We start from the raw sequence: 27,726 nt of genomic DNA, 5'->3' as shown, positions 1-27,726 counted from the left end.
AACATTTTAGTTTTATGTTCTTATTTGATTTATAGAAATTTATTTTTATAAACCCTATTGCTTTGTTAAATTTTTTGATAGTTTCGTCAATATGGGGATTTAATAATAGTTAGGTAGGCTATTTTGCGTTTTTAGTCTGTGTTACTGGTTTACCTTGAATAAGATAAATGGAATTAATTTGAGTTTTTTTTTTGTTACTCTTAATAACTGACATTTTTCTGGGTGGAAAGAAGACATGCTCCTATTTGATTCCCATTTCTGAAATTCATCTAATTCTCTTTGCAAAATTTCTGTATCTTGTGTTTTTTTTTTTTTTATTGTTCTATAGCTAAATACTAAAGGAGATCCAATCTACAATCTACGTCATTTTACTCTATCATGATTGACAGCACTCAAAAAGTATTTAAAGTTGATTAGATTAGCATTATTTTCTGAAATTGTTTTGTGAGTTCCGATGACGAAATACCCAAAGAAATCGCATTATTAGAGTCGTTTGTAGGTTTTTATATTTGTGAGTACCAGAAGTCTGCAGAATCGGCTGAACTTATATTTCAAGTAATAAACAATCACAATCTTTCTTTAAATTCCTAGCGAGGTCAAGGCATGGAGGTGCTTCCACTATGTTCACTGTGCTAAACAGTGCTTAAACATGGTCTTCAATAATTCTGTCACCTGTGTTCATCAAGTTGCATTAGAATGTCTTTTAGTTAATGCACCGATTCATACAAACTTATCCATTTATTTTTTTGTCAGAATTAAAATTTGTCATAAAGTATTCAGGCCTAGTTGAACACTAGAGTTACGCGGAACACAGTTTGGGAAACACTGCTTTAGTTGATGGGGTGATTGGCGAATGGTCAATATCTCATTCCGGGCCTTAAGAACATTTATGTTAGACCTAAATCTTGCGCGGACCCTTAAAGTTGTGCATTGACATCCCTTCCTCCAAGTCAATTTTAATTTTCCAAGGACCCTTTAATAATACCGAGTACCCCTGAATGTATTAGCGAACACTTTGACAATCACTTATCTATAGAATCTTAAAAAAAAAAATTGTGGAAAAAGGTTGAGGGGAGAGTAAAATAGTGTTTTGTTGAACTTCACGTTTGGCCAAAACAATCATGATTTATAATTTATATAGCCCAGTGAGTGATGTAAACAGAAGGGAAGTCACTCTATAAAAGCGTTATCTTTTGTCAACTCGATACCAAAATATTGTAGCTACGGGGTTGTGTACAAAATCTAGTCTAGGGTTTAGCGATCTAGAAATCTAGATGTAGACATTGTAGACAAGATCTATTTCTAATGTAGATCTAGAACTCAATAGATCTGATATTTCAAAATGATATCTTTTTATTAAATGTTTAGTTTCTCTTAATTAAGAGGTTTCAAATCACCATGAAATGATCAATCATCATTGTCATTGACTTCATTGAGTTATTGAGCCTCTCATTGATGAGATTATCATCAACAATCATGATAATGATGACATAATCATAATGCCAATATAATGTAATCTGCATGATAATTATAAATATTAAAATAAATAATATCAATCATGATAATAAATATTATATTATAATCATGACAATGGACTGGATTCTGAAAAGTATAAGGATAATATGGAACTACAATAGTAACACTGCCACTGCCACTTGTTTAACTTCAACTTTCAGGATATCCCTTATGCTTATCATATTTTGTAGGTTTTTTAGTTTCATTTTTATCAAAGTAGTCTAGATCTATGTCTATAGATATCTAGCCTAATCTAGGTCTAGATCTATATAATAATACTAATTTTACTATATTATACAGTAACTATATACATAGATCTAGATCTAATTTAATATGTTATGTATAATACTATAATTAGATACTTATACTGTTAGAATAGAAATTATAGATGCCATCTTATTCACCTCAATGACCAGGGTCCCAACGGCCAAATGATTATCAGTAGGGCTATATATTCCACTTCTAGGACTAGGGTTACTAAATCAGATGCCAACCCAAACATAAAAAAGGAAGACATAGCTCTAAACAATTTTCAAAAACTAGGCATAAAATTTTATTGATGAATGTAAAGCATAGGCTGTAAAACAACAAAAAAAAAAATTATTATCTTAAGTAGGCCTATATATTATATTTCTCTTACAAAACAAAATTTTCTTCAAATTTTCTTGAAATGACATATATGTATATACTTTTGCTTGACTACTGGTAACTCTTGTCTGGTCTAGTATGAAATTCTGAATATTAGAGTGTGCACTTAAGCCTGTATAACAAAACACAAATTGATAAAAAAAAATAATCAATTAGTTAATTAATTATTGGTAATTTATTGTTTAGTTTGATATCGAATAAGGGAAATAACGTGTACATTATTGGTAGCCTAGTTTTAAGGATAGAGCTCTTCCTCTTTTGATAAGTTTTTTTTTTTAACAAAAAAAGGATTTTTAATATTTTGCTTGTTTTTTGATGTTATATGAAATGTAGAAAGAAAATAATAAAGATTTTATACAATTTTTAAGAACTTCAATTTAAGGTTTAAATCAAATATGATTGTGTAATTTTTAAAACATCATTACATAATACATATGAAAGTGTTTTTTTTTTTTACAAAGCTTATATCAGCTCACTCTGTCTGGCCAAAAGTTTGTACACATTATTTCTACAACACCCAATCTCGGATCAAGATTTCTTTTACTGACATTACAAGAATCAATTAAAAAAATTAACCAATTAGTTAATTAACTATTTGTAATAAATTGTTTTGTTTGGTATCTCAAACAAGGAAAAGAAATAGTACTTGACTGAAGTGGTGGTATAGAATAAATTAGTCCCCTTTTCATGGGAAAGAAATAGAACTTGACTGAAATGGGTGGTATAAGCTGAATTAGTTCCCTTTATAGATTGTCGTCTGAGGCTTATTAGAAATTTAATCAATTGACTGATCCAAACTAATTGATACACTTAATATAAGCTTTGTTTTTTGAAAAAGAATTTATTTTTTTGCTTGTTTGTTTTTTTTAAGAAATAGCTCACAAAAAAAAAAAGAACTACGAGGCTGATGAAATAAAAAAATAAGGGAAATAATGTAATATATTGTTGCATTAAAATATTGACTTCATTTCTTTTTCATCATTTATGATAATATTGTAGGCTTATAACTATTTAAAATGCACATATATTTCCCTTAGCCAGTTGACCACAGCTTCTCTGTTTTTATTACTAGGAGATATAAAGAAAAATTCCCTTCTTAATATAAATTTTTTTTTTAACATTATTAGTCTTAATTATATTAGGCTTAATATACATTATTTGTAATTACATGTAAAAAAAAGGCCAGGTTTTATTGAAATCTTATGATTCATTAAGAAATATAGTAGAATTATTAAAACATTTTCAGTGGTAAACTTTTAGCAAGGTATTTTGGTGTTATCTGACCAACTCCAACCAAGTATCTTTACTTTTCTTTTCTAATGCCAGGTAGCTATTGAAGCTTAATTGAATTTTCTTTTTTAGCTCTGGTCAAAATCCCATTTGGGGGCAGGGTAGCTGAGTGGTTAAATGCTTGGCATCCAAACCTGCTGTCCTGGGTTTGAATCTTGGATTAAGACTGGGATTTTGAATTTCAGGTGTTAAGGCACCCCTGAGTTCACCCAGCTCTAATGGGTACCTGACTTTAGTTGGGAAAGTAAAGACAGTTGATCATTGTGCTTGCCTCATGACACCCTGCTGGTTAACCATTGGCCAAAGAAACTGATGACCTTAACATCATCTGCCCTATATATCGCTAGGTCTGAAAGGGGAACTTTTACTTTTTAAAATCCAATCTATTATCAGGACTTTTTAACATAGGAGCATTATTTCTGCACCCAGACAGTACTGAATTACTGCACATGATATGTTAATTGGTGTTATAAATAAGCATTTTAAATTTATCGAACTCCCAGGTATAAGTGTGTCAGCAAACACAGAGATGAATTTGGCAGCTGAAGTTTCTGGCTATACCTATTATGGCGATGTGGTGCCAGTGAAATACTTTGTACAATCTGGGCTATCGCACATCAATTTCACTATAAGAATATCAAGAAATAAACAAGAATGTCCTTATTACACATCCACAATGTGAGTTCATTTGGTTTTTTTATTTAGCAGTTTTGAACAAACAAGTAAACAGTTATGGCTAAGATCAATGTAAAGTAATAAGATGTGTCAAGGTTGTTTTGCTTGTATAAACAATAAGTTTACAGTTTGAAAACAACATCAAACTACTAAGGACTTTAAACAAGTAGGGATCTTTATATTTGAAAAATAATGGGGGTGGGGGGTAAGAAAAGGTAAATATTTCAATAAGATTCTGGTTCTTTCCTGTCTATTAAAGAAGGTAATTTTAGTGAGGATTAAATACAAGGGAAGACAATAAGTGGGGTCAGTCAAATTGTTTCAAGCTTCATGTTAAATCAATTTTTTGTAAATCTATAATTGAAATGAACTTCTACTGTATATTAATTGTTTTGCCTTGAAGGATTAAATGATACAATTTTGTAATGTGGAAGTCTCTTATTCCTTCATCTAAACAAGAATACAATTAGATATTGGTTTATTAGAGTGAATTGGTCTAAATACCAAGACATATTAACTACCCTATTGCAATAGGCATCTAATTAGCTGCTGGTTTATCAGAGCTAATTTGTTTAAATACCAAGACATCAAAATAGATTTCTAAGTAATATATTTGAAAGCACTCTACTACCTATAAAATACTTCCAAAGGCATGTGTCTCAAATAGCCTCTGGTCTTCACGTGTGGCTCAGATATTGGGTCTGGGAAAACTGTTTCCACCAAGTACTTCTGTACAGTGCTTTTTTTGTAAAAACATAGGTGCCGGTACTCAGTGATTGATTGAAATGAAAAGTAATCCACTGTTTGTAATTAAAAAATTTTTGTATTGTATTTTGAACATGAGTTGTCTTTTTTTTTTTCTAAGCTTAATTCAACATGCTGGTCTGCCTTTGGTTTACCAAACAGAGAATACATTCCCATCAAACTTTATAACGACAGACCCAACATTTATTCTAGAAATGAACCCGGATGTCCAAATTTCATTTACTGTTGTCAGACCTCTACCTGGTAACTGGTTTATCATAGCATATGATGACTATATTTCTAATGAAATCAAACAAAAGGTAATTGAGCTTTCTATTAGCATTCTAATTTGGCTTGTTTTTATTATACTAAAAAAAAAGATTTTTTGGGGGAAATTCTGTGTTTCCAACAATTAGTCAGTCAATTTTTTTGTTTGTTTTTCACTGAAGTGAACTTAGGAAGTTTTATGTAAAAGTAAATAAACTATCCTTAGAGATTTTGTGGTCCATTACATAATTGTGGTGAAGTTTAAGATTTTCTGGCCAAAGTGTTAAGAAGGATGTCATGTGACAAGCAGATTGATCAGCTTCATCTCCATTTCAAAATAAAAGTAAGATTATGCTCAGTCTAAGTTAAGGAGGGTGGGGGATGGCTTTGATGTTTTAGAAAACCCTATTTACAATCCCTGCCACTAGCAGGTTTCAAGGATTTGCAGCAAACACTTCCCCTCTGTCATTACTTCCTATTTACTATTTAGCCTTAGGACTTTCATTTACTTAGGAAAAGTGCCTTCTTTTAAGAAAGCTCCTGATTTAGAACTCCTGGTAATTTCAAATGTAGTATACCTAAGTTGTTAAGTCAACCTAGTTCCAAAACCACTGCAAAGAGGCTGTTCTTTATATTGTTCACAAAATATCATTGGTCATGAACAGACACATTTTCTTACATTGAACTTCTGCAACTAATTTAGTTGTTTCAGTATTATTGGAGCTCAATATAAGCATAGAATGAAAAACTTAAATGTTGTTACAAAGCAGATATTACCTTATGTACTTAGAACTAGCTAGAAGATTGGAATAACTGCTTTGAGTGAGACTTACTCACTGACATCTTCTGGTAAAAGTTTGAAGTTAAGATCAAATAATTATCTTTCCAAAAGAAATGTCTGAAACTTAAAATAGAATAAATTTATAGAAAATGAAAAAGCTCAGTCTAACAACCTTTGACTGTAAATGGTAAACTAAAGTACCCCTTTCAGATTTTGTGATATATGAAGCAGATCATCTGATTCTATGGACAATGGTTAATGAGGGTTTCCATGTGGCCAGCACAACAACCAACTGCTTTTACTTTCCTCAGTTAATGTCAGATACCCATTAGAGATTGGTTGGACTCTGGGGTACTCAAGTTCAAAGCCCAGCCTTTACTGAAATTTGTACCTGAGACCTCTCAGTTCATGAGCACTTTACCACTCAGCCACCATACCCCCTTAGACTGTAGCATCTTTAGTAAAATCGTTAAATTTTGAGAATCTTTAGGATAGAAGACTAAAAAGTTAAATAAGCAATTATACACAAAACACTGAACCATAACCTTCAAATACAAAAACAAAACCTAATAAAATACTCAGAAACATGCAAATAAAAAGGCACATTTCTTGTTCCGAATCATCTCTGCTTTTGGTCTATTCTGGGGCGAAGGCCAACAACCAGGCTCCTCTAGGTGTCTCTGTTCTGGGAGAGTCTCTCCAACTGTCCCCACGTCTTGCCCATTGCTAGGACCAATTTGTACAAATACTCCTTCTTCCCTAGCGTTATTAGAGCATGGAATGGATTGCCGAAATCAGCCAGAAAACCAACGACTTGGCAGAGTTTAAGTCATTGGTTAATATGCATGTCTAGATGGACCTATGGACAGGTGTAGGACACAATTATCTTCTTTTTTTGAAGTAACATCTGTATTTTATAAGATAAGATAAGAAAAGTATTTATCTTATGGTAAACTTTCGTCTCAGCTTCTTTGCTCTTTTTTATTTTCCTCTTCAGGGTATTGATTCCAAAAATTGTTACTATTCTATCATGTCAAGAGTGTCTTTGGGAGATTTGGTGAATGCTACACACATAGACTATGGCACTGTACAAACTCATACCATTGGCTCATCAGGGAAAATGTTTAGGTAAATAGATTTGCTCAGTGTTTTTCTGTGCCTAATACATTGTCCACAGTATATAGCAGGGGGGCAGTGTTATAAGATTGGCTTCTCTTGGAGAATGCATAGGAAAATAGTTTCAATACATATGTAATCTGCAGCGAGGGAGGCTCATATTATTGGCTTAACTAGGAGAATGTGTACAAATTTTTTACCTGACAGACAGACAAACAGAGTGAGTTGATATAGTAAAGTAAAAGTAGGTAAAGTCCCCTTTCAGACCTTGCGATCTATAGGGCAGATGATGTAAAGGTCATCTGTTTCTCTAGCCCATGGTGAGTTGATATAAGCTTTGTAAAAAGAAAAAAAGGAAAATTCTCATCTTGAACTAGCATCTCAAGTCTTTGTTTCATGTTGTCATCTTTAGTTGTTTACGTAAACCTTGATCACGAGAACAAAGTATGTTCACACAGCAGTTCTGGACAGCATAAGTTGTAGCCATTGTAGCTCAAGTGTGTAGTATTCCAGGATCTGCCTCAAATGGAGATATGTGAAGTGGCTATCTCTTGAAAATTGCCCCCCCTCAAACCCTTGAAAACTGAGTTGACTGCAGGAAATAATGGGGATCAACTACTTCACGGGTGCCAAAGGTCATGGTTTGTTTTGGTGTTGCCTGAATATTTTGTATCAGTTGTTTCCCTTTGCTTTGCCTCTTAACCAGTTTCCTCTTGGTGTTAGTTCAAGTCTAAAGAACTAAATTCTAACAATTACACAGCACCATCTTACTTGGTCTTGTTTGCTGTTTATTAATTGGCTACTGTTGAGAGGTAGTCAGTTCTATTGGGAAGGTTGTGAGTCTGCTGGCTTGAGATGATGTTATTTCTCGTCACGAGTTCTTCTTCTTATTGATATTTATAACTTCAACCGATTAATATAAATCAAGTAATATAGCCTCTTTAGAAATAGAACAGTTATTCAAACGGTTCTTTGATTCTGTTCTCAGATTCTGCTATGATTTTGTTCTCTGATTCTATTCTCTGGTTAAATTCTCCGATTCTGTTTTCTAGATCAAGTACACTAGAGTACATGGCTAGAAATTTCTGTCCAGACTTTGAACTCACTTGTTAGCTTGTAGTTTATTGACATACAATGGCCACTTGTAATTCTTGTTTCAAAATAAACTGTACCAAGTAGCCACTTCACAGAAATGTACTTGAACTGAAACTTGACCTCTTGATCAGCTGGTCGATGTGACATTTTCTGAACCCTCATATTTTTTGTTGTATTTTTCAAATATTTGTAGGCTAGTTATATAAAATACTGTATTGCCTGCAGCCTGTGCAAAGTATTTTTAAAGTGATAATTGGCTCGCTCAGGCCAAATAAAAATAACAACAGAAATTATAGTCATATGAAATACTTTGATGTTAATCATTAGATAATAAATTGCATTCTATTATGACCTATGACCAAATTTCTCAACATTCATTTATCATGTTCCCAACAACTTGTTACATCTTTCTATTTCTCTTCTCAGCTCCTAGCTAGGGGAAAGTAAGCAAACTTATTAGCTAGGCTGGACACTTGGACCCCTTATAAACTAGTAGTCAGAAAACTTTTCCTTTCCTGGGCTCTTTTAATGTTAAATGGGAACTTTAAAAAAATGTTTAGTGAGAGACAGAACTGTGTTTGAAAACTATTTGCACCATAAATTATTTTCATTTGTGGTCATTGGAGTGTGGAAACTTCACGGATGTAAAATCAGCTGTATATGAAAAAAAATTTTCACCTCCCCTTCCCCATCCTTTTGTTTGATATTGAACCTTTTTTTTTCCCCCCATAGTGAGAAACTGGAGAACACCAGGATGGCTGTCTGGTTGTGTGGTATGTGCTCTGAACTGTTGTTCGGACCTCTCGATGGTCCTGTGTTCATACCCTGCCTGCTGCCATCTTCCAACGTCCTGCTGCAGGGTTAGACTCGGAAGTAAATTATCTTCAACTCTAAAGGAATATCTGAAACATGTAAAGCATTTCACAACCAAACATAATTTATCTCAAAACCTATCTCCAATTCAACCTTTGGGGATCTCTCAGGGCTGGATAGTTGGTTGACATGTGAAACAATAACATTTAATTTCCTAAACTGAAACATGTAAAGCATTTCACAACCAAACATAATTTATCTCAAAACCTATCTCCAATTCAACCTTTGGGGATCTCTCAGGGCTGGATAGTTGGTTGACATGTGAAACAATAACATTTAATTTCCTAGGTTTATGACATTTTTGAAATATGAAGCTGGAGTCATTCACATTATTCTGAATGCCTTTTATATTTCATCAAAGTAAATAATTTTAGAATATAAGAATTTTTTTTCCATTTTTGTCTTTCTCTACCCAGTTTCAAGCTACCGCAGTCAACCTACGGCTTCGATATTGTGATAACTAAATGTGTCCCCCAGGCGTGTAACGTGACAGTATCTTACCTCCCCTCTCTACAGAACAGCATCCAGTTGGAATACTGTCAGGACGTCAAAAACTGTTCCATGCATGTGCAATCACCAAATGTGGATGACATTCAACTCATAGAGATACAATACATTGGCCTGAAAGGATCACAGCAGGTCACTTTTTCTGTAGTTGTCCATGGTAAGTTTCAGAGGGGTTATATGTCTGACATAAGTATTGAAATAATGTGTTACGATTATTCTTAATCTTTTAAATTACATAAAATCACATATTTTAGTGATATAGCTACTCTTTACCTTTAATGGAAGGGCTTTGTAGTGTTAACATTTGAAACCAAATTCTTGGTAAGATTCAGAGCTATTCTTATTCTATTAATAGTGTAATTATTCTGTATATTGTAAGTGATAATGATGGTGAGGATAATCTTAACCTTTAAATTGTAGCTAATGCAAAAAGTTATAAACACTTCTTTTATTTTTTCTTAACCTCAAATTTTAAGATATAACTTTATTTTAACCATAATCCTAAAGTTAGAGTTAATCTTTATTTTTTCAGTTAAGCTAGGTGGAGAGTTTCATACATGGAGGCCCAGCCATGAATAGCAAGCTCTGTTTTTTTTTTTTTTTTTTTTTCAAATCTTGCCCATTATTTCTCTTTTCATTTCCTTAGGTTTCTCTGTAGTTTCCATTATATCACCACCACATTTCTTCATATCACTTTCTTATTCTCTCTTACTGATTTTATTGCTTAAAGAATGTAAAAGGGATGTTAAAAATCAAAAGTGTAAACAAAGAACAGATTACTGGCATTTTCTTTGAGTGTGAACATTGCTGAGAAAGCTTATTGGCTTATTTTTATGAAGTGAGAAAGTTTTTTAAATGTGATACTTATGGTTATTTATAAGTGATGTATGCTTCTATCTGGGTGAATACAAATGAGGCTATTTCCACACATAGTACCGCTATTTCTTACTGCTTGAATTGTGATGGCTGAAGTGATAGAACATGAAGTTGATTTTAGATTGGTGTCTTCAAATCTTATTTGAGGCTCGGACATCCTATGACTTTCCAGCCACCTCTATATGAGCACATGACATCTAGCTGAGTGGTAGAGCAGTTAGCTACCAAGTTGGAGGTTATAGGTTTGAGTCATCATGGAAACTATGATTTTCTCATAAGTTTGTCTCTTCTTTGTCCATCAACTGGGTACCTTAATCTTTTGTGTCTGTCCACTGGACACTCTGGTTAACAGTTGACAACTCCACTTCATGAACCTTTATATCTTCTCTGATTCACATTTCTTTATGAAAGGATGTAATGCTGGTTAATGTATCACTAGAGGTTTACCCATCTTATTATTAAATTAAATAGTATAATGATTATTTCTTTTCAGGATGTGTTCACTGGAAGTCATCTACTGTTTCCCAATGTAAAACTCTATCACTGTTGGATAGAATGCATGTGCCTGAGACCTACAATATTTACTTTGGCTACATTTCCTCAAATACATTTGCCTTTAATAAGCTGAATCTAACCATGGCCCCATTGGTTGTTGTGCCATTTTTAATAGAAGACCCACTGGACATAGGAGGCACCTTGAAATTCAGGCTGCAGATTGTCAAATACATTTATGTAAGTTTGGTGTAAGTTGTATACATGTGGCATACAAATACAGCCTCCACACTGTGCAATATGTTACTACAGATTTCTACTCCTTGCTTTGTAGTTTTCAGACTAGACATGTAGTCACACAGAGTTGGAGCAACTCAATGTAAACATTTTTAGCTCTAGGTGTTGGGTAGATTGCTTGGCTTGTCAATTACTTATCCTTTGGCTGCAGGGACAAATTTCCCAGGTTCAAAATATTTGTGGAAGCTGTTTTTTTTTTAATGTGAGGTGTAAGAGTGTACCACATAAACCCAGTTTTAATGTGTACCTAGGATCTGTTGTGGAAAGTAGTCAGTCAATGTTTAGACTCTCATTTAATATGGTAAACCCAACTGACCTAACAAATTCATCGAAGATCTTTCAAGGGCTTTTAATTTAACAGACAGTAAATAATATAATGGGTGTTAGGTTATTGGTTAATATGCATGACTAAATGCATGTAGCATATGATGTAATCATCTTCTTTTTTGAAGTGACGTCTGTATTATATAAGATAAGACAAAACCTTTCTTACAAAAATAAAGCAATATACTTCATATATTCTATTATTTCTTTGATTTATACAAGTTATTGTTCTTTCATCACTGTTACTGATCATTTGCAGGGTCTTTCCACCTACATGCATCTCTGTGGAGGTTTGATCTTCAACCACTTGCCATCTTTCAATGGGTCATTTGACCTTTGTACAAGCTTGCCCTTTGTCATCAACCGCACTGTGACAGGTGTGAATTTTTCTCAGATTGTCCAGTATGTACCGTATCCGAGAGCAGGTACCTGGCATGTAGTCCTTCAGACACAGTGTTTTGAACAAGGGACGTAAGTAACTTTAAACACTTTACCTTATTATGCTCATGATGTTATTGAAAACTATTTACATTTTCAATGAGTTAGTGTTTGTTACTTGTGATGAAAAATAAATACTTTTTATTTCTGATCTTCTTATCCTGGAGATTTACATTCCTCATTCCATATGTTCGTACAAATGCTCCTTCTTCTCTAGTGCTATTAGAGCATGGAATGGGTTGCCTGAGCCAGCCAGGAAAACCAATGACTTGGCAGAATTTAAGTCATTGGTTAACATGCATGACTAGATTGACCTAGGAACATGCATAGGGTGTAAACATCTTCTTTTTTGTAGTAAGCTCTGTATTTTATAAGATAAGATAAAAGATAATTTTAAACACTTAAAACTTAGCCTGAGTTCTCTCTTATTTAACCTTTTAGCATAAGTATAATCTTGTTATACTAACATGTATAGGGACCATCAATACATCTAATCTGTTGTATATTCTCTGTCCAGTGACAAATCAGTAGTTTGTCCACCAAACGTCACTGCAGAAATTAGCTTGGAGATACAACCGTGTTTGGACAATGGCTGTTCCAGCAAGGGTCAATGCAAGCTTATAGGCCAGGGGTCACATCGCATTGTTCTTACAGCTTGTAAATGTGATGCAGGTAAAAAATATGGAGAGAAAAGAAGTGAGGGGGGCCAATACAATGCCCCTACCACCATTTCCCCTAATTCAGTTTTAAAAATATAAGCACACACAAAAAACATGATATTAAATGGATTGTGGCCTTGTTATAGCTCCACTGTTCTAAGTCTTAGTTTTTACAAAGCTTATATCAACTGAATATATGTCTGTCTGTATGATAAAAAGTTTGTATACGTTATTTCTCCCACACCCTATCTCTGATTAAGTCAAAATTTTGCACAATTATTTCTTTTACCTGACAGCACAAGAATCAATTCTAAAAAATTTGACCTATGACATTCTGACATTTGACCTATGAGGCTATGTTCCATGGAGATTGTGTTTTCTTTAAATAATTTGAGGACATTTCGTAGTACATTTGACCTATGAGGCTATGTTCCTTGGAGATTGTGTTTTCCTTAAATAATTTGAGGACATTTCATAGTTCCTGTTGAATCCTAATTTTGATGTACAAAAAAACGCAGTTGATCCTTGTGCTGGAAAAACATTTGACTGATGGGCTTGTGTTAAAGTAATAGAGACTGTGATCTCTATCAAGGGTTTATGTTTTTAGTTTAACCTCATTTTAAAAAGTATGTTAGTCCTTGTGCTTACCATATAACGCCTATGTAAACTACTGGCTAAAGAAATAGCTGATTTGAGATCTTCTCATAGTTCCTCCTGTTTGATTGGGGAAAAGGCAATTGACCCTTGTGATTACCATTTAATGCCCATATAATTATTGGGTAGAAAAATAGTTGACCTGAACTTCACTTGATTATAACTTTAAATTTTTGCAAACCCTGAGTGCACCCTACATTAATGAATGTCCTGATCTTGTTGCTTGGTAATTGTAACCTAACATCAGAACTTCTACACACCAAAAACAAAAAAAAACTGTAAATTCTATTGCACCTTAACCATTACCCCTTACAAACAAAATAAAAATATTTTTAGAGGAGATAATATTTTTACCTACTACTCTTCCTTGTATATCATTTTGTATTGAACATTTCAACCATGTTATTTGTTTTTTTATGACATAGTAAAGAGAATCTTTATCACATTTAGATTTGCTCATGAAATTAAAAAGTTTCTGTTTGTGTTTATGGAATAAGAAGCTTTTTTTTCCTTTTAGTTTCAATAGAATGTTTCTAGTTTAATTATTTTCTGTGGGTCTTGCTGAGTATTTTATTATGCTATGTTCCTATAATTGTGAGCTATGATTTAACTAGCACTGCGGTTACTGGACTTTCTTCCATCTTCACAGACTATCAAGGCTATGCATGTACTGATCCTATAAAAGCTCAGTCAGTCCTAATTCAATTAGTCGCAGCTCTACTGTTAACTCTCTCCAACTTGTTTTTCTTGCCTGCCATCATCATTGCTCTGAAACGTCGTTTTATCTTAGAGGCATGTGTCTACACTTATACCATGTTCTTTTCTACAGTAAGTCAAACATTCACAACACATGTGTAACATTTATCTGTTTACATGTATTTTGCATGTTATCTTTTTTTTTTTATGATTGAAATGTACTTTTTTTTTTGTTTGTATTTTTTAAAAATATTTAGCAGCAAATGCTTAAATTTAATAAGGATGATTATGTGAAAGTAAATTTATTTTAATGAACTTCCAGCTGGTGGGATCTCTACAGAAGGATGAGTGTGGGATATTGTTTTATTACTGCATAGGTCTATATAGTGACTTTGTTTATTTAGTCATACGAAAGTAAAGTTTTCCATTCAGACCTTGTGATCTATAGGCCAGATGATGAACCAGGGTTTCCTGTGGCCAGCACAACTACCAGCTGCCACCCTGCTGGTTAACTGTTGGCCACAGAAACAGATGACCTTAATATCATCTGCCCTATAGACCGCATGGTCTGAAAGGGGAACTTTACTTTTTTTACTATTCTATACTGATAGAACAATTTTCAAAACAAGATAAAATGTCTAGAGTTAGATCTAGACTATACAAAATTATGTTATAGATTACAGAAGTCTAGAAAGATCCCTATTTTTCTCCTGCCAAGTCGGTTAGTTTATTCCTCAATTCACGGAATGCTATTTATGTGTGAGTTTGTGGGAGGGTAGGATATAACTGACCTTATTGTTCTTCTCATGGCTCTTGTGAAAAAAATTTTTTTTTTTAAACTCTTTTTGTTGTCTTAGTTTTATCATGCCTGTGACGGAGACAGACTTGCTCTCTACCGCTTGTGTATAGCCTCATACGAAGTTCTGCAAGCCTCAGATTTTTTTGGCTCCTACTGTTCTATATGGTATACATTAATAGCTATGGCCCAGATTAGGTAAGTCATAGTGTCTCCTCTCTAAACAGGAAATAATGACCAAGTTGGTTTATGGGTGTTAACTCTGCATGAAACATTGGTAGCCTGGTTAAAAACTCTGAATTCCAAGCAAAGGGACATTACTATTTTCTCTTTCTAATTATGCCAGACCCTAATTTTTTTTCTCCCTTTATATTGGAGCCAAATTTGTAACAAGTATTAAAAGTATTAAGAAAACAACTTCAGAATTTTGAGAAATTGTTATGCATGAAGATAGGAACACTTTGGGATTCAGAGTTTCTAGTAGCCTACAGAATAGAACTCTCCATAATTGTATCATGGTTATAATGAAAATTAACAACCTTTGTTTATGAATGATGGAAAAATATAGATATGAACCATTTACTATCTACTACTTCTACACTTAATTCTATAACAATTGTTACAATAGAATAAACTATATTTATGCCTTACTTATATTTAGTGTTGTCTTAAGAGAAGATTTATACCATTGAAAAGTCTTTCTAGACATTTTTGTTCAGAGCTAAAGCTGTTCATAATTGAAAGAAACTTTGTCAACAATATTGGTCTTATCATTGAATGACTTACTTTCTATGATTGTTCCTAAACTGGATGCCTGAAAAGATTTCAGTAAACTAATATTGACACTGTTTTATTATAACTAAAATACAAGTTCATCTAAGAATGTAACATACTGTAACAAAATTACAGTGCAATAATATCTTAGTCTTTTTTTTTTTTTTATTTAAAATGGCTTGGCTCAGATTAAATAGATTATGTAACAGGAGATTTTAAACTGCCTGTTTTCTAATACTGTATTAGATGTATTTTAATTTTCCAATTAACTTCAGATTTCTCTCATTTCATTGAATAAGGTCCAAGACACATTTTTTCAATTAACTGAATAACAAATTATGTTCTTTGAGTTATATATTATATAGAAAACTAATTTTTTTTTTGGGACATTTACTTTTGTATGAGCTATCTCTTTTAATTTTGGAATCAGTTTTAGCTTTGAGCTGATAATCTATACCATTTGTAACACATAGTTTATCAATAAAAAAAAGGAAATAAACTTGTCATTTTTTTTTTATAGGAAAGATTATCTGGTTATTAAGTCAACTTCTAAAAGTTGACAATGTTGAAGATACTTAAAATGTATTTACTGACTAAAATGTAATTATATTTTTCTAATCCAGCATGCATACTATAGTATCACAACTTACATATTAACAACTTCAGCAATGACTCTAGCCACTAACAATACGCCTACTTTTAACATCTTCCCTCACTAACAGGTTTCTAAGGCTTGCTCATGTACTGCAAACTATTGGTGCTTTTTTTATATTTGTGGGTGTTGTGTATGATAGGCGGAGTGTCTGTATGATAATCGTCCCACTGTTGTGTGGTATTGTTCTTATTGGAGTATCTTGGGTAAGTTTTAGCATCTAACTTAAGATTCATTAATACTTTGATACTTACTTACAGTCCATCACCCCTATTAGAGTATGGGCCGCCAACAATAGATCTCCATAGTCCCCTGTCCTGGGCCATCCTTTCTATTTGTCCTGGGCCCTGGGCCATCCTTTCTATTTTTCCTGGGCCATCCTTTCCATCTTGTTCCTCTAGTTTGCGTGGCAAGGTGCTTCTAGGATACCCTCTCTTTCTCTTGCCTTGTGCGTTCCACTTCAATGCCTCCCTTATGATGCGAATTTAACCTCAGGTTCTTGAAGGTTGTTAACTGTTTTTCAATGTTTGATTACCAGGGGATTAAAAGTTTTTCATGACTCTTGAAAAAGAACAAAAACATTGGGAAAAAATTGTTTAATTAACAAAATATTTTGGATAATCAAAATGAAAAAAAAGAAGCAACAAAAAAAAATTCTTCGGAACTTATCAATGCCAACTGGTAGTGAGGTAAAATTAAGTTTACACTTGAATTGGCATGCTGCTAAAAAATTTGGATGCTTTGATATTGATATTCTTGATACAAGTTTTAGCCTTTTATTGGGTCACCCAGCTCTATTTGTAGGCAACTGAAATTTGTTGAGGAAAATGAAAATCTAAAAGATAACTGCATTTTTATATGTGTTTGAAGCAGCTGAACTTAAACATCAGTTTTTTCATAGCCCTCTTTATATGAAAGAGAAGAACTTTCCTTTAAAAAAAAAATTTTTTTTTGAAAAAGGAACAAAAGCTCATTTTAGTTTACCTTTGTTTCCACTACTTTTGTGTAAACACCTTAAATATTTTTACTGTATAAAAAGTTCAGATAGAAAATATTATTCATCTAATTAACAATTATTATTTTTTTTTTGCTAAATGGTTTATTTATGATCTTTGTTTTTATAAATTTCAGTGTCCTACCTTTCAATATGTTTCTCCTTTGTTTCAGGGTATAAAAATGTATAAGAGAAAAAAGCTGTATCCGTCCTGGAAGCGTTACGCTTTCTTTCTTCTCCCTGGGTGTGTCTTAGCAGCTACTGGGGGCTCAGTCTTCATCTTCTTAGAGACCACAGAGAACTACAAATACCTTCACAGCTTCTGGCACGTGTGTGTTGCCTTGTGTATATGTTTCTTGCTGCCTCCCCACCCACCCAAGAAAGTTGGTGAGTACTTTTTGATTCTTTAGGATAAATGTTCCATAGGAAAATATAAACTGTCGTTTTTTTTAATTTTAATGAAAGAAAAGAAATTTCAGGAGATAAATGTAAAAAGTAAAGTTCCCTTTTCAGATCTACAGGGCAGATGATTCAAAGGTTTTCTGTTTTAATGGTCAAGGTTAACGAGGGTGTCATTTGGCCAGCACATTGACCAAACACTTTTACTTTCCCCAACTAAATTCAGGTATCCACTAGATTTGGGACCACCTAGGGGCAACCTAAAAATCCAGAAAATTCAAAATCTCATTCTTCACTTAGATTTGACCTTAGACCTCTTGGTTTGGAAGTTGTCCTAAAAATCCTGAGAATTAAAAAAATCCCAGTTTTTACTGAGATTCAAACCCAGGACTTCTTGGTTTAGAAGCCAAGCACAATGTACAGCTGGCTAAGTTCAGGTAGAGTTTGTAGCTTTCCAACATGAAGTTCTGAAGATTGATTCCTGATTTTAATCCCTACAGCTGAGGAATGGGTTTAAGCTATAGTGCATAATAATTTCCTTTTGATCTTAAGAGTCCAACAACCCCAAGTAAAGATTACAATGAACCAGATTTACTTTCAGAACCATTAGTACAAAGAAAACACTTATAATGGTTTACCTAAGCTGTGTTATTGTCAACTATATTTCACCAGGCTTGCATGTAACATTATATAAGGGTGTAACTTAACCAATTGTTTCTCTCTAGTTCACTCTGGCCAACAGGACTTGGTAGAGTTGAGTATTTCATTTCTATTCCTTCTGTGTATTCCTGCACTTTGACACCTGCTTTTTTTTTTTTTACTCAAGACACACTCTGTAATATTTCTTGATTTTTATTTCTCAAATCTCTATTTTGATGTGTGCATTTTTATGTAGTCTTTTTAGCCATTTTGACTTTCAGTATCAGCACCATTGCTTGTTCTGTGTGTGTGTGTGTGTGTTGTTGTTGTTTTAATGGCATTATTCTTTTATTTGATCTAGCTTTTAGTCTACTCTTTGGCAAAAAAATATATTCATGTACAGCAATTTTTTATAAACATTTCTAATAAATATTCTTTTTTTTTGTTTCTTTTATTTCACTACACCATTTTTTAGTTAGTCCTCAGACTTATACACACAGTGTGTGCGCGCGCACACATTCACGCATGCGTACACACCACACACGCACGTGCACACACACACACACACAAATCTCTATATATATTTAGACTTTAAACAATATTTGTATTCTTGTTCATACTACTACTATAATAATAATTTAATTTATAGAGCACTGTTAACAAATAAAATGTAGGCTCAAGGCACTGTGTTAACATTATACATACAAACACGAGGGCTAAAATGACACACTAATCTAAAAAAAGTTTTAAACAGATAGGTCTTAATGTTCTTCTTGAATGTATTGGGGAGTGTGTTCCAAACCTTTGGTCCATGCACTGAAGCCAGCAGACCATAGCTTTGAGGGAGAGGGGTTTAAATATTCATCTTAAAATGTGTTTCTTTAAAGAAATTGTTCTATGCCATATATCAGATTATATCAGTACATTAATTTATCAGTATATATTTATACATATCTCCCTTGGGTGGTTGGACTGTTGGGGCAACACACTTAATCTTTTGACCATTTTTTCTCCATTTCTCTCTGTCTTTTGCCTTGACTTTCAATGACTGGCCTGACCATGCTTTGATGTGGTTTTCTCTTTCTTCCTCTTCTTCTTTTCCCTGGTACTGTTCTCCCAGGAAGGTTATTCCAATCTTATATCCTGATAATAGCCTGAATCCATTAGTTCATCTTTATATCTTTGTCATCCATTTACAAGATACCATATTAAGACCCCCAAAAAACACAGACTATATGGGTTTAGATACAGGTAAATATCTCTCAACTCCTTAGTTTACTCTCTATTACATTTGCAGACCGAATCAAAGCCAAGTCAGAGAACATTGTTTTTATCCTAGAGGCACTGAAACATTTTGATGATGAGATTTTTTAAGGAACATTTATTCCAAAGTGAATGAGAGAAGAGATCTAGGGATCATCGCTTATTTTGTGCTAGTTAATTGTTGGTTCTAAAACATTGATCCTTGGTCTAAATAATTCATTTTAAACAGAGAAGTAAGCATCAGAACTGTTGTAGTTTTGTTTCGTTGTCATTTTTGTTTTCAGTCAACTTTTTTTTGTATGTTGATTCAATTCTTTAACCCCGTTGCACTCAGTCTCACTCATAGACTTGAAACTTTTTAAATTTAATTTCATTCATGTTTGTTTCAACCTCATCATGTAAAGTGATTCAGTTTCTATTCTATGCTACTGTTTGATATAGTGACCTATTGGGAGCAGGCTTAATTTAATGTAGTCTTTTATTTAAAGGAAGTGTTTATGTTCTAGATTAAATTAAAACTATTTTTTTAAGCAGAGGCCTGTCTGTTTTAGCATCTTATAGCTATTTATTGAGTGAACACATTTGAATATATATTTCAGCTATAAATACTGATAGAGTATTGCTATATGGGGATAGAGTATTGCTTTATTCCTTCAATGGAATGTTAATTTCAAACACTAAACATTTCTTACATACTAGTGATCACAATCTATTCAAGGCAGGAATAGAAACTTGAACATTTCATGGGACAAAGTTATTTTTTTAAACGACTTTTTTGACAGTGACATTTTTTTTTTTATTTATGATACTTAAAATAAATACCTTTGATAAATATTTTTATGTTTTCTGCATTTCATGTTTCATATTGTGTTTTGTGAAAAAAATTAAACTCAAAATATGTTTTGGCCATTTTTAATTTACATTTGTTAATAACACAAAAATTTAGATTATATATTCAAATTTATTTGTTAAATTTTATCAAACTATAATTTTTTAATAAATTTTTTGAGAAATGTTAAAATTATAATTTCTCATAATATTTGTTTGAAATGACTTATAGAAATGAGCCAATCTTTTTCACTTTAACATTTGTTTTGCTGCAAATATTTATAAGTTTTTTTATTTGGCCCTAAATTTTAAAGAAAAATTGACAGTGTTGATATTTGTGCAAAAATGTAAACAAAGATTTTTTTTAAGCTTTAGCACTCATATTTGAAAAAATATTTTATGCAATATGCTCTGCCCCTGTTCTACTTAGAACACTTTTTGTATGTGTATGGGAAATGTGAATGATTCATAACATACTAGTTAGTTGAATTTTTAAGTATATATTTTTTGTTTCATTAATAGATCAGAACCTCCTAACAACACCACTTCCTTTGATGTTCCTCAACTGTCTGAGTGCCTGCCCACAAATGATAGCCCTCAGGCAGCTGATAGCTCTCACATAACCGACAGTCCACGCACTACTGACAGTCCACGCACTACTGACAGTCCTTGCACTACGGATAGTCCCCGCACCACAAGCTCATCCCTTGAAAGCATGCATAACTCTGACCAGTGATGGCCTACAAAAGAAGGATTACTGGACTTTTTGTGGCTTATGTGAACTTTGTATAGCTGTTTACTCCTATTGTTAAGTATCTGTAGTGAGATGTGGGATCAAAGGGCTCACACTGTTAGCCTAGATCAATATATTAAGAGACATAAAGAACCCTTTTTTAGAAAGATGAAAAAAAAATTGAAACATTTAACAGCTTAATTAAGAGTTATGCTTAAACCTAGATAGATCAAACTTCTTGGGAGTGTGTGGTTCACATTCAACATTATCATATGTAATCCAAAAAAAAATCCACAGAGACATATTTATTTACTATTATATGAAACCAGTTTTAACAAGTTTGATGTTTGACTTAAGCCTAACATTTTATGCTTTTCAATTATAATAGTAGTCTTATAAAATCAGTTGTTTTTTTTGCTTAAAGTTATTGATAGTTTGGTTTCTACTACCATTAGGCTCATTCTTCTGTTTGTTTTAATTGAGTATTCTATCACATGACAGGTGCAAAACTTTAAAAAACATAGTTAATTATATTTAGACATATGAATCAGAGTCAACCCACACAAGACTTGTTGTCTCTCTTCTGCATACCCAGCCATTCTTTCCTCACTGAATGATGTCTATTCATTGTGCATTCTTACAAAATGTTTTCTTCTATAGTTCCAACTTTTGCTACTCTGAGGTTCTATTTATTGGTTATGTTTTGTAAATTTAAAGTTTTCTTTTTTGTTAACTTAATATTCTTGTTTAGATTACAATATAATTCAATATAATTCATTATACTTTTAAAAATAGTTTGATACATTTGAAATGAACACTTCTGGGATGTATGTTCTGTTTAAAATCTCTGATGATCTTTGTATTGAAGAATATAGTAGTCTGCATAGCAGGTTCTCATACAATATTTTTGCTCCTATAACCTGCATATGCGTATAACTCGCACAAATTACAACAAAAAAAAATTTAAAATATACAATCCTTATATGACACGCATGTGCAAAGCACACTTGCTGTAAACTTGTCACAATTAATTACTGGTATATTAAAGAGTCTCTGCCCATCAGTACGATTTGCTTTCTTGAGGTTTATAATGAAATGTTCATAAATCTTCCCAATCTACAGTTCACAACCACACAGTGAACTATAGGAGGTATAAAAGACCCACCTGTATGTCCATAGTTTCTGTTAAGCTATGTTTATGAGTAAAATAAATTTTGTAAACCCCGCAACTTTGTATATCTTGCACAGCTGCCATTTGGTTGTAAAAACTTGTATTACCCGTGGATTATATGTGCGAAAATACGGTGAGGGTAATACTATGAAGTGATTGTATTTCTTGATTTCATTAGGATATAGATAGAGAAAGATAATGTAGTGCTTGTGAATTCAAATGATACTGCATTTTTGTCAAACTCCTCTACTAACATAAGAAAATAACTTAGTCGGTAGTTGTTTTTAGCTTTAGCACTCATTTCTAGAACGTAATTATTTATGAAAATTTCAACATTTCTGTACAGTGTAAGGCCCTTTTCTATTTCTCTGCCTTCATGCCATCACATTATGATGTAACACTGGGACACATACATTCAGCCATTTAGGTCTTGGTTACAGCATACTCTATTTGATCCCTTTAAAGCAAAATGAATTGTGAACTAATAGTCTTAAAAGAAAAGCTGTATCATTCCTAAGTGAACATTTTCAGAAGTTGTTAAAGTTTATCATCCCTAAGTGAACATTTTCAGAAGTTGTAAAAGTGACTACTTGGTGACTGATGAGTGACTAATGAATGGGCTTTGACATACTTGATGAAATTCTAATGATAAATGCTGAGTAATGGCTGTTTTATTTTAGAATAATAGCTGTTTAAATATTAAAAACAAACAACCAGATTTGACCTTTTCAAAACCATTGGGCTAAAGGCTGTTTATATTTCACTGTCTCACTGTATGTAATGTCACTGTGACCTCATAATCTGAATTGTTTATCTTGTGTGGTGTGTGGTTTGTACATTTGTTAGTGCCTACTTTCTGTGTACATAATATTTATGTACAGATGAAAATGACCATTACCTGTAATGTACTCTTGACTTGGATGTACAGGTACATAGTCCAAAGCTCAGTCCCATTTAAACTTGTATGTGTATTTCAATATCAGTTTTTGAGAAGACTATTCTAATGTTGTTTGGTCATCCAATATAGCATTCTATGTGATTCTCAACCAGGAGCCTGGTAATGTGTAATAAGAAACTCTATTGTCTTGTTTGTGTTATCCTAACATTCATTCTGTTAGCCTATATAACATTCATTCTGTTAGCCTATATAACATTTGTTATGGTATCCTACATAACATTCATTCTGTTAGCCTATATAACATTCATTATGCTATCCTACATAACACTCATTCTGTTAGCCTATAGAGCATTCATTATGCTATCCTACATAAGATTCATTCTGTTAGCCTATATAGCATTCATTATGCTATCCTACATAACATTCATTCTGTTAGCCTATATAACATTCATTATGCTATCCTACATAACATTCATTCTGTTAGCCTATATAACATTCATTATGCTATCCTACATAACATTCATTCTGTTAGCCTATATAACATTCATTATGCTATCCTACATAACATTCATTATGCTGTCCTACATAACATTCATTATGCTATCCTACATAACATTCATTATGCTGTCCTACATAACATTCATTATGCTATCCTACATAACATTCATTATGCTGTCCTACATAACATTCATTATGCTATCCTACATAACATTCATTACGCTGTCCTATAAAACATTCCCTTCCCTGATTGATAGTTGAACTGTTTCACTTGTTGACTTATGGAGCCACTACCAAGAGCAGCAGAACTGTTTTATCTTTTGAATTCTTTTTAACTTGGAACGTTTTCTAAGAGTCATTTCATTGTCTTAAGTATAATCGACTTATTGTACTCTGTACAATGTTAAAATAATGTTTTCCATGTCAATGTGATAATAATTTAATTTTTTTCTTTTTTTTTTTTGCTTCTATTTTGTATTTTAATATAGTATTAATAACAATACTATTTAATTTGTATAGTGCTTGTTAACAAACTTAATGGAGGCTATGAGAACATATTCTTTAGTATGATCTATTTTCTTTAATGTGTAATGGGTAGGGCATACTTAATGGTTGTCTGAGTTGTTCAAGTCTCATGTGTAGAAACATGTTTTATGCTATAGGGTGACTTTTAAGGTTTGTATTGTTACTAAAATTTAACAAAAAATAATCAATCTTTTAGTGACTACTACTGTTGTTTATTGGCAAGATAATGTACAAGTGACAAATCTCAGTTCATATCCGCAGCAAAGACAGCCGTAACATCAGGTAGATCAATGCTGTCTAGTAGTTTGGACTCCATGGGAATGGCAAGATTACATGGCAGTGGCATAATATTTAATTTAAAAAAAACAAAACTTAAGGGCCTTGTGTATTTGCCCCCCCCCTCCCTTTCCCCTACCCTAGCTATGCCACTTTCCTATTTGTAGTTCTCTGGCTACTAACATTGTCACACATTGACAAAAATATCACTAGAGTTGTTGGAAATTTTTATTTACTTTGACTGTAAATTTGAAGTGTTTCCAAATCCAGGGTCTATCCTTTCAGCTTTATTTTCATAGTATAGGGGCATTCTAAATTGAAAATTTACTGTTAGGGAACAATGAATAGTCGGCTGAGTGATTAAGTGCTTGGCCTCCAAACCAAGGGGTCTTGGGTTTAAATCCTGGTGAAGAATGGGATTTGATAGGGTATCCCTTGGTTCATCCAGCTCTTATAGGTACTTGACATATGCAGGAAGTGGCATAATTCTACTGTTATTGAGTTAACCAAAAATAATTTCATGTATTCTTAAAGATATACCGTACTAGACAGTTTCCAATAGTTGACCTGGTATTCAAGAATAATTGGTCATTTTTTAATCCTCTCTCATTATCTCAATTTTTAAATTTTTAAACTGAATACATATCAGCATTAGGTCAAGTATGAAATGTCGGAAATAAATTACTTTTCAAATACAACAGTAATAATTGGGTCTTGATGACTGCATTTTGTTATATGAAAAACTATAACATTCCAAATCATAACCCTCAAAATGTTGTGATAGTTTTCTAATCTTTCAAATGTCAATGCATTGTCCTAATACATCCAATCCTATCTTAATAATTATCCCATAATTGAATTATGAACCAGTTGAAGGTTTTTGTCAGCATGAGATTGGACTGGTAATTGTATTGACTTTCAAACAAGGATTATTTGTCAAATACCTTTTTTTAAGCCATGCCTTTTGTTATTATTTCATATTATATTGTCTTTTAATTGTTGTTTTAAGCGATTCCTTTTTTTTTTTTTTTTTTTTTTTGTGCTGTCTCTGGTATGGTTCTATTCATTCCACTTGATTCTATTAGTTAAAATCAGCTTTTTTTTAATACTTTATTTTATGGCCTTCCTGGATAGCTGCCTGGTCATATGGTGTTCACTTGGGACTTTGATCACCATGTTCCATAGTTTAATCCAGCCCACTTTCATCCGCTGATGTCCTGCTTGAGGTCAGGGCTAGGACCTTATATTATCTTCATATCCGAAGGAATGTCAGAAAATAAAAATAAGATTTCATAAAATTTGGAAATGGCTAAATTAGGAAGTAATTTTTTAAAACTTTTTTTTTGTGCTATTATTTAAGTAGATACTTTAATATTTATTTATAGTTGTGTTTGCTTTGCTTTTTCTTTTCTTTTTTTGTGGGGTAGCCATAGTTTATAATTTTGAACAGACTCACTTTAAATATACACGACATGAATAAAGTCCTAGGCCTACATATGAATACCCCAATGTCCATAAAGTCCTAGGCCTACCCCAATGTCCATAAAGTCCTAGGCCTACCCCAATGTCCATAAAGTCCTAGGCCCCTAGGGTTACTCTTCACAAGGGTCAAGTTTAGGGGGTTTATTTTTTAATTAGAAAAAAAAAAATTGTTAGAAAAGAGTACCTGGCCTTAGCTGAGCAAAGTCAAAAGATAATTGATAATAGTGCTGGCCACACTCTTTCAATAAAATAATGCACTAGAGATAGCGGGACATTCCTTGCCTTATGCATTGATAAGTCTTTATGGGAATATCCCCTTTAATTTAATGTAGATTATCATGATACTATGTCATTCAATCATCATTTAAGATTGCTCAGTGCTATCTAGTCTACATACTGGTGTGGTTCATTCATTAGGGGAGGGGAGTGAGGACAGGTCACTTCCATCAGTTAGATTAGTACTCGGCTACCCAAAGCAGTTTTAAGAGTTGGCTACCCCAAAGAAGTTTTAAAGAGTCTCTATCATAATTATTTTGTCATGTATGCTTCATTTGTAATAACTTAATGTAATATTGATTCTTTGGTCTTTCATGTTGATTTTATTTATGACTTTTTACAAAATAATTTTCTTCAATTCTCATTCTGAGCTCAAATGTCAATAATGAAAATATATTTGTAACTGTGATAAACAAATTGGTTTTATATTGCAAATGATCACAATAATTCAACTACAGACTTTTCTGCTCACCATCACAATACTTGATACCTTCCTAGATGATCACAGTAACTGTGCAATAATTTCATCACATACCTTGATCACATGACTGAAGTTTGATTGGGACATTTTCTACTACAGTCAGGGAAACAACTGGACCTCTAGCCCAGTGAATTAAAAAAATGATCAAATCATTAAGTTGAAAGGCATGTGCAAAGTTTATGATAATAGAAACAGTTAGTGCTGGAATAGTCGCTTTAGGCTAGTATTGACGTGTGGGCAGCCAAGCACTCGCATATTTACCCCCCAGGCTTTCCCCTAGCAATTGAGAGGTCACTTCATCTCTTAACTCTTTCTCTCCGTAATTATTTTCCATGTTCCGATGGAATTATTCATTTTGCTCATTTGTGTTTCACTACCATGTTATGATTAGACTTCAATAACTTTTTTGTTTGTTATCAGAAAATGTTATATTAGGTATATAATTATAAAAGAATGCATGTTGTTTATATAACCCAAATTAAAGTTTATAAAACCAAAATTTAATTTAATGGGATCAAATCAACATTGGTAGTGTCAGTTAGGAGAGAAAGAGTTAAGTTGCAAAGGAAAAAGATAATCCAGTTAGGAGAGAAAGAGTTAAGTTGCAAAGGAAAAAGATAATCCAGTTAGGAGAGAAAGAGTTAAGTTGCAAAGGAAAAAGATAATCCAGTTAGGAGAGAAAGAGTTAAGTTGCAAAGGAAAAAGATAATCCAGTTAGGAGAGAAAGAGTTAAGTTGCAAAGGGAAAAGATTGTCTTTCGAGATGTAAAAAAGTCACCAAGTCATTAGGAGATGCACCCACAGTTCAATATTTTGTTCCAATCCAAACACATGATTTAAATTAGAATATTTATATAGTGTGAAATCCCTCTCCTCCAAGGTACACTGAAACACTAATTGACATGTTCAATGAATGTATCTCTTCATATTGTGTTCTATTTCATGTTGTCAAATAATCTCTGTGTCTGAGTACACATGTATTCTATTGAAAATTGTGTTCTGTAAACATAATTAAACAAAATTCCTTTATCACTTGTTTTTCTTTGTTTAATAAATAAAAAAAAAAAAAACAAAAAAAAACTAATTGTTTAATTT

At 32.8% G+C, this 27,726-nt stretch overlaps 1 protein-coding gene across 2 annotated transcripts; it reads left to right on the top strand.

Annotated features, from left to right (window-relative positions):
- The first annotated feature begins 1,206 nt into the window (after window positions 1-1,206).
- Window positions 1,207-27,660, top strand: LOC106066493 (post-GPI attachment to proteins factor 6-like). 2 transcript variants are annotated; one of them, XM_013225546.2, is made up of 14 exons: window positions 1,207-1,702; window positions 3,957-4,131; window positions 4,994-5,192; window positions 6,918-7,048; window positions 9,421-9,668; window positions 10,881-11,119; window positions 11,760-11,971; window positions 12,456-12,610; window positions 13,901-14,079; window positions 14,805-14,941; window positions 16,240-16,375; window positions 17,337-17,550; window positions 18,288-18,315; window positions 20,815-27,660. In XM_013225546.2, exons 1-14 carry the CDS (start codon window positions 1,522-1,524, stop codon window positions 21,026-21,028), a joined length of 2,448 nt encoding a protein of 815 aa, XP_013081000.2. In that variant the 5' UTR covers window positions 1,207-1,521; the 3' UTR covers window positions 21,029-27,660. The 2 variants fall into 2 exon arrangements, with proteins under 2 accessions (XP_013081000.2, XP_013081009.2); XM_013225555.2 differs by lacking the exon at window positions 18,288-18,315.
- Window positions 27,661-27,726: the final 66 nt, after the last annotated feature.

The sequence above is a fragment of the Biomphalaria glabrata genome, chromosome 5 (genome assembly GCF_947242115.1).
Source record: "Biomphalaria glabrata chromosome 5, xgBioGlab47.1, whole genome shotgun sequence".
Lineage (NCBI taxonomy): Eukaryota > Metazoa > Mollusca > Gastropoda > Planorbidae > Biomphalaria > Biomphalaria glabrata.
This window is presented reverse-complemented; position numbering and strand designations above follow the sequence as displayed.

What these genes read in the sequence shown, in the direction of transcription:
- LOC106066493 (XM_013225546.2), top strand. Translation starts at nt 1,522, where the DNA reads ATGATAATTATAAATATTAAAATAAATAATATCAATCATGATAATAAA. An exon ending in CCTTATTACACATCCACAAT is followed by an intron (nt 4,132 to 4,993) that starts GTGAGTTCATTT and finishes TTTTTTTCTAAG; the next exon opens with CTTAATTCAACATGCTGGTC. An exon ending in ATAGCTATGGCCCAGATTAG is followed by an intron (nt 14,942 to 16,239) that starts GTAAGTCATAGT and finishes CCTCACTAACAG; the next exon opens with GTTTCTAAGGCTTGCTCATG.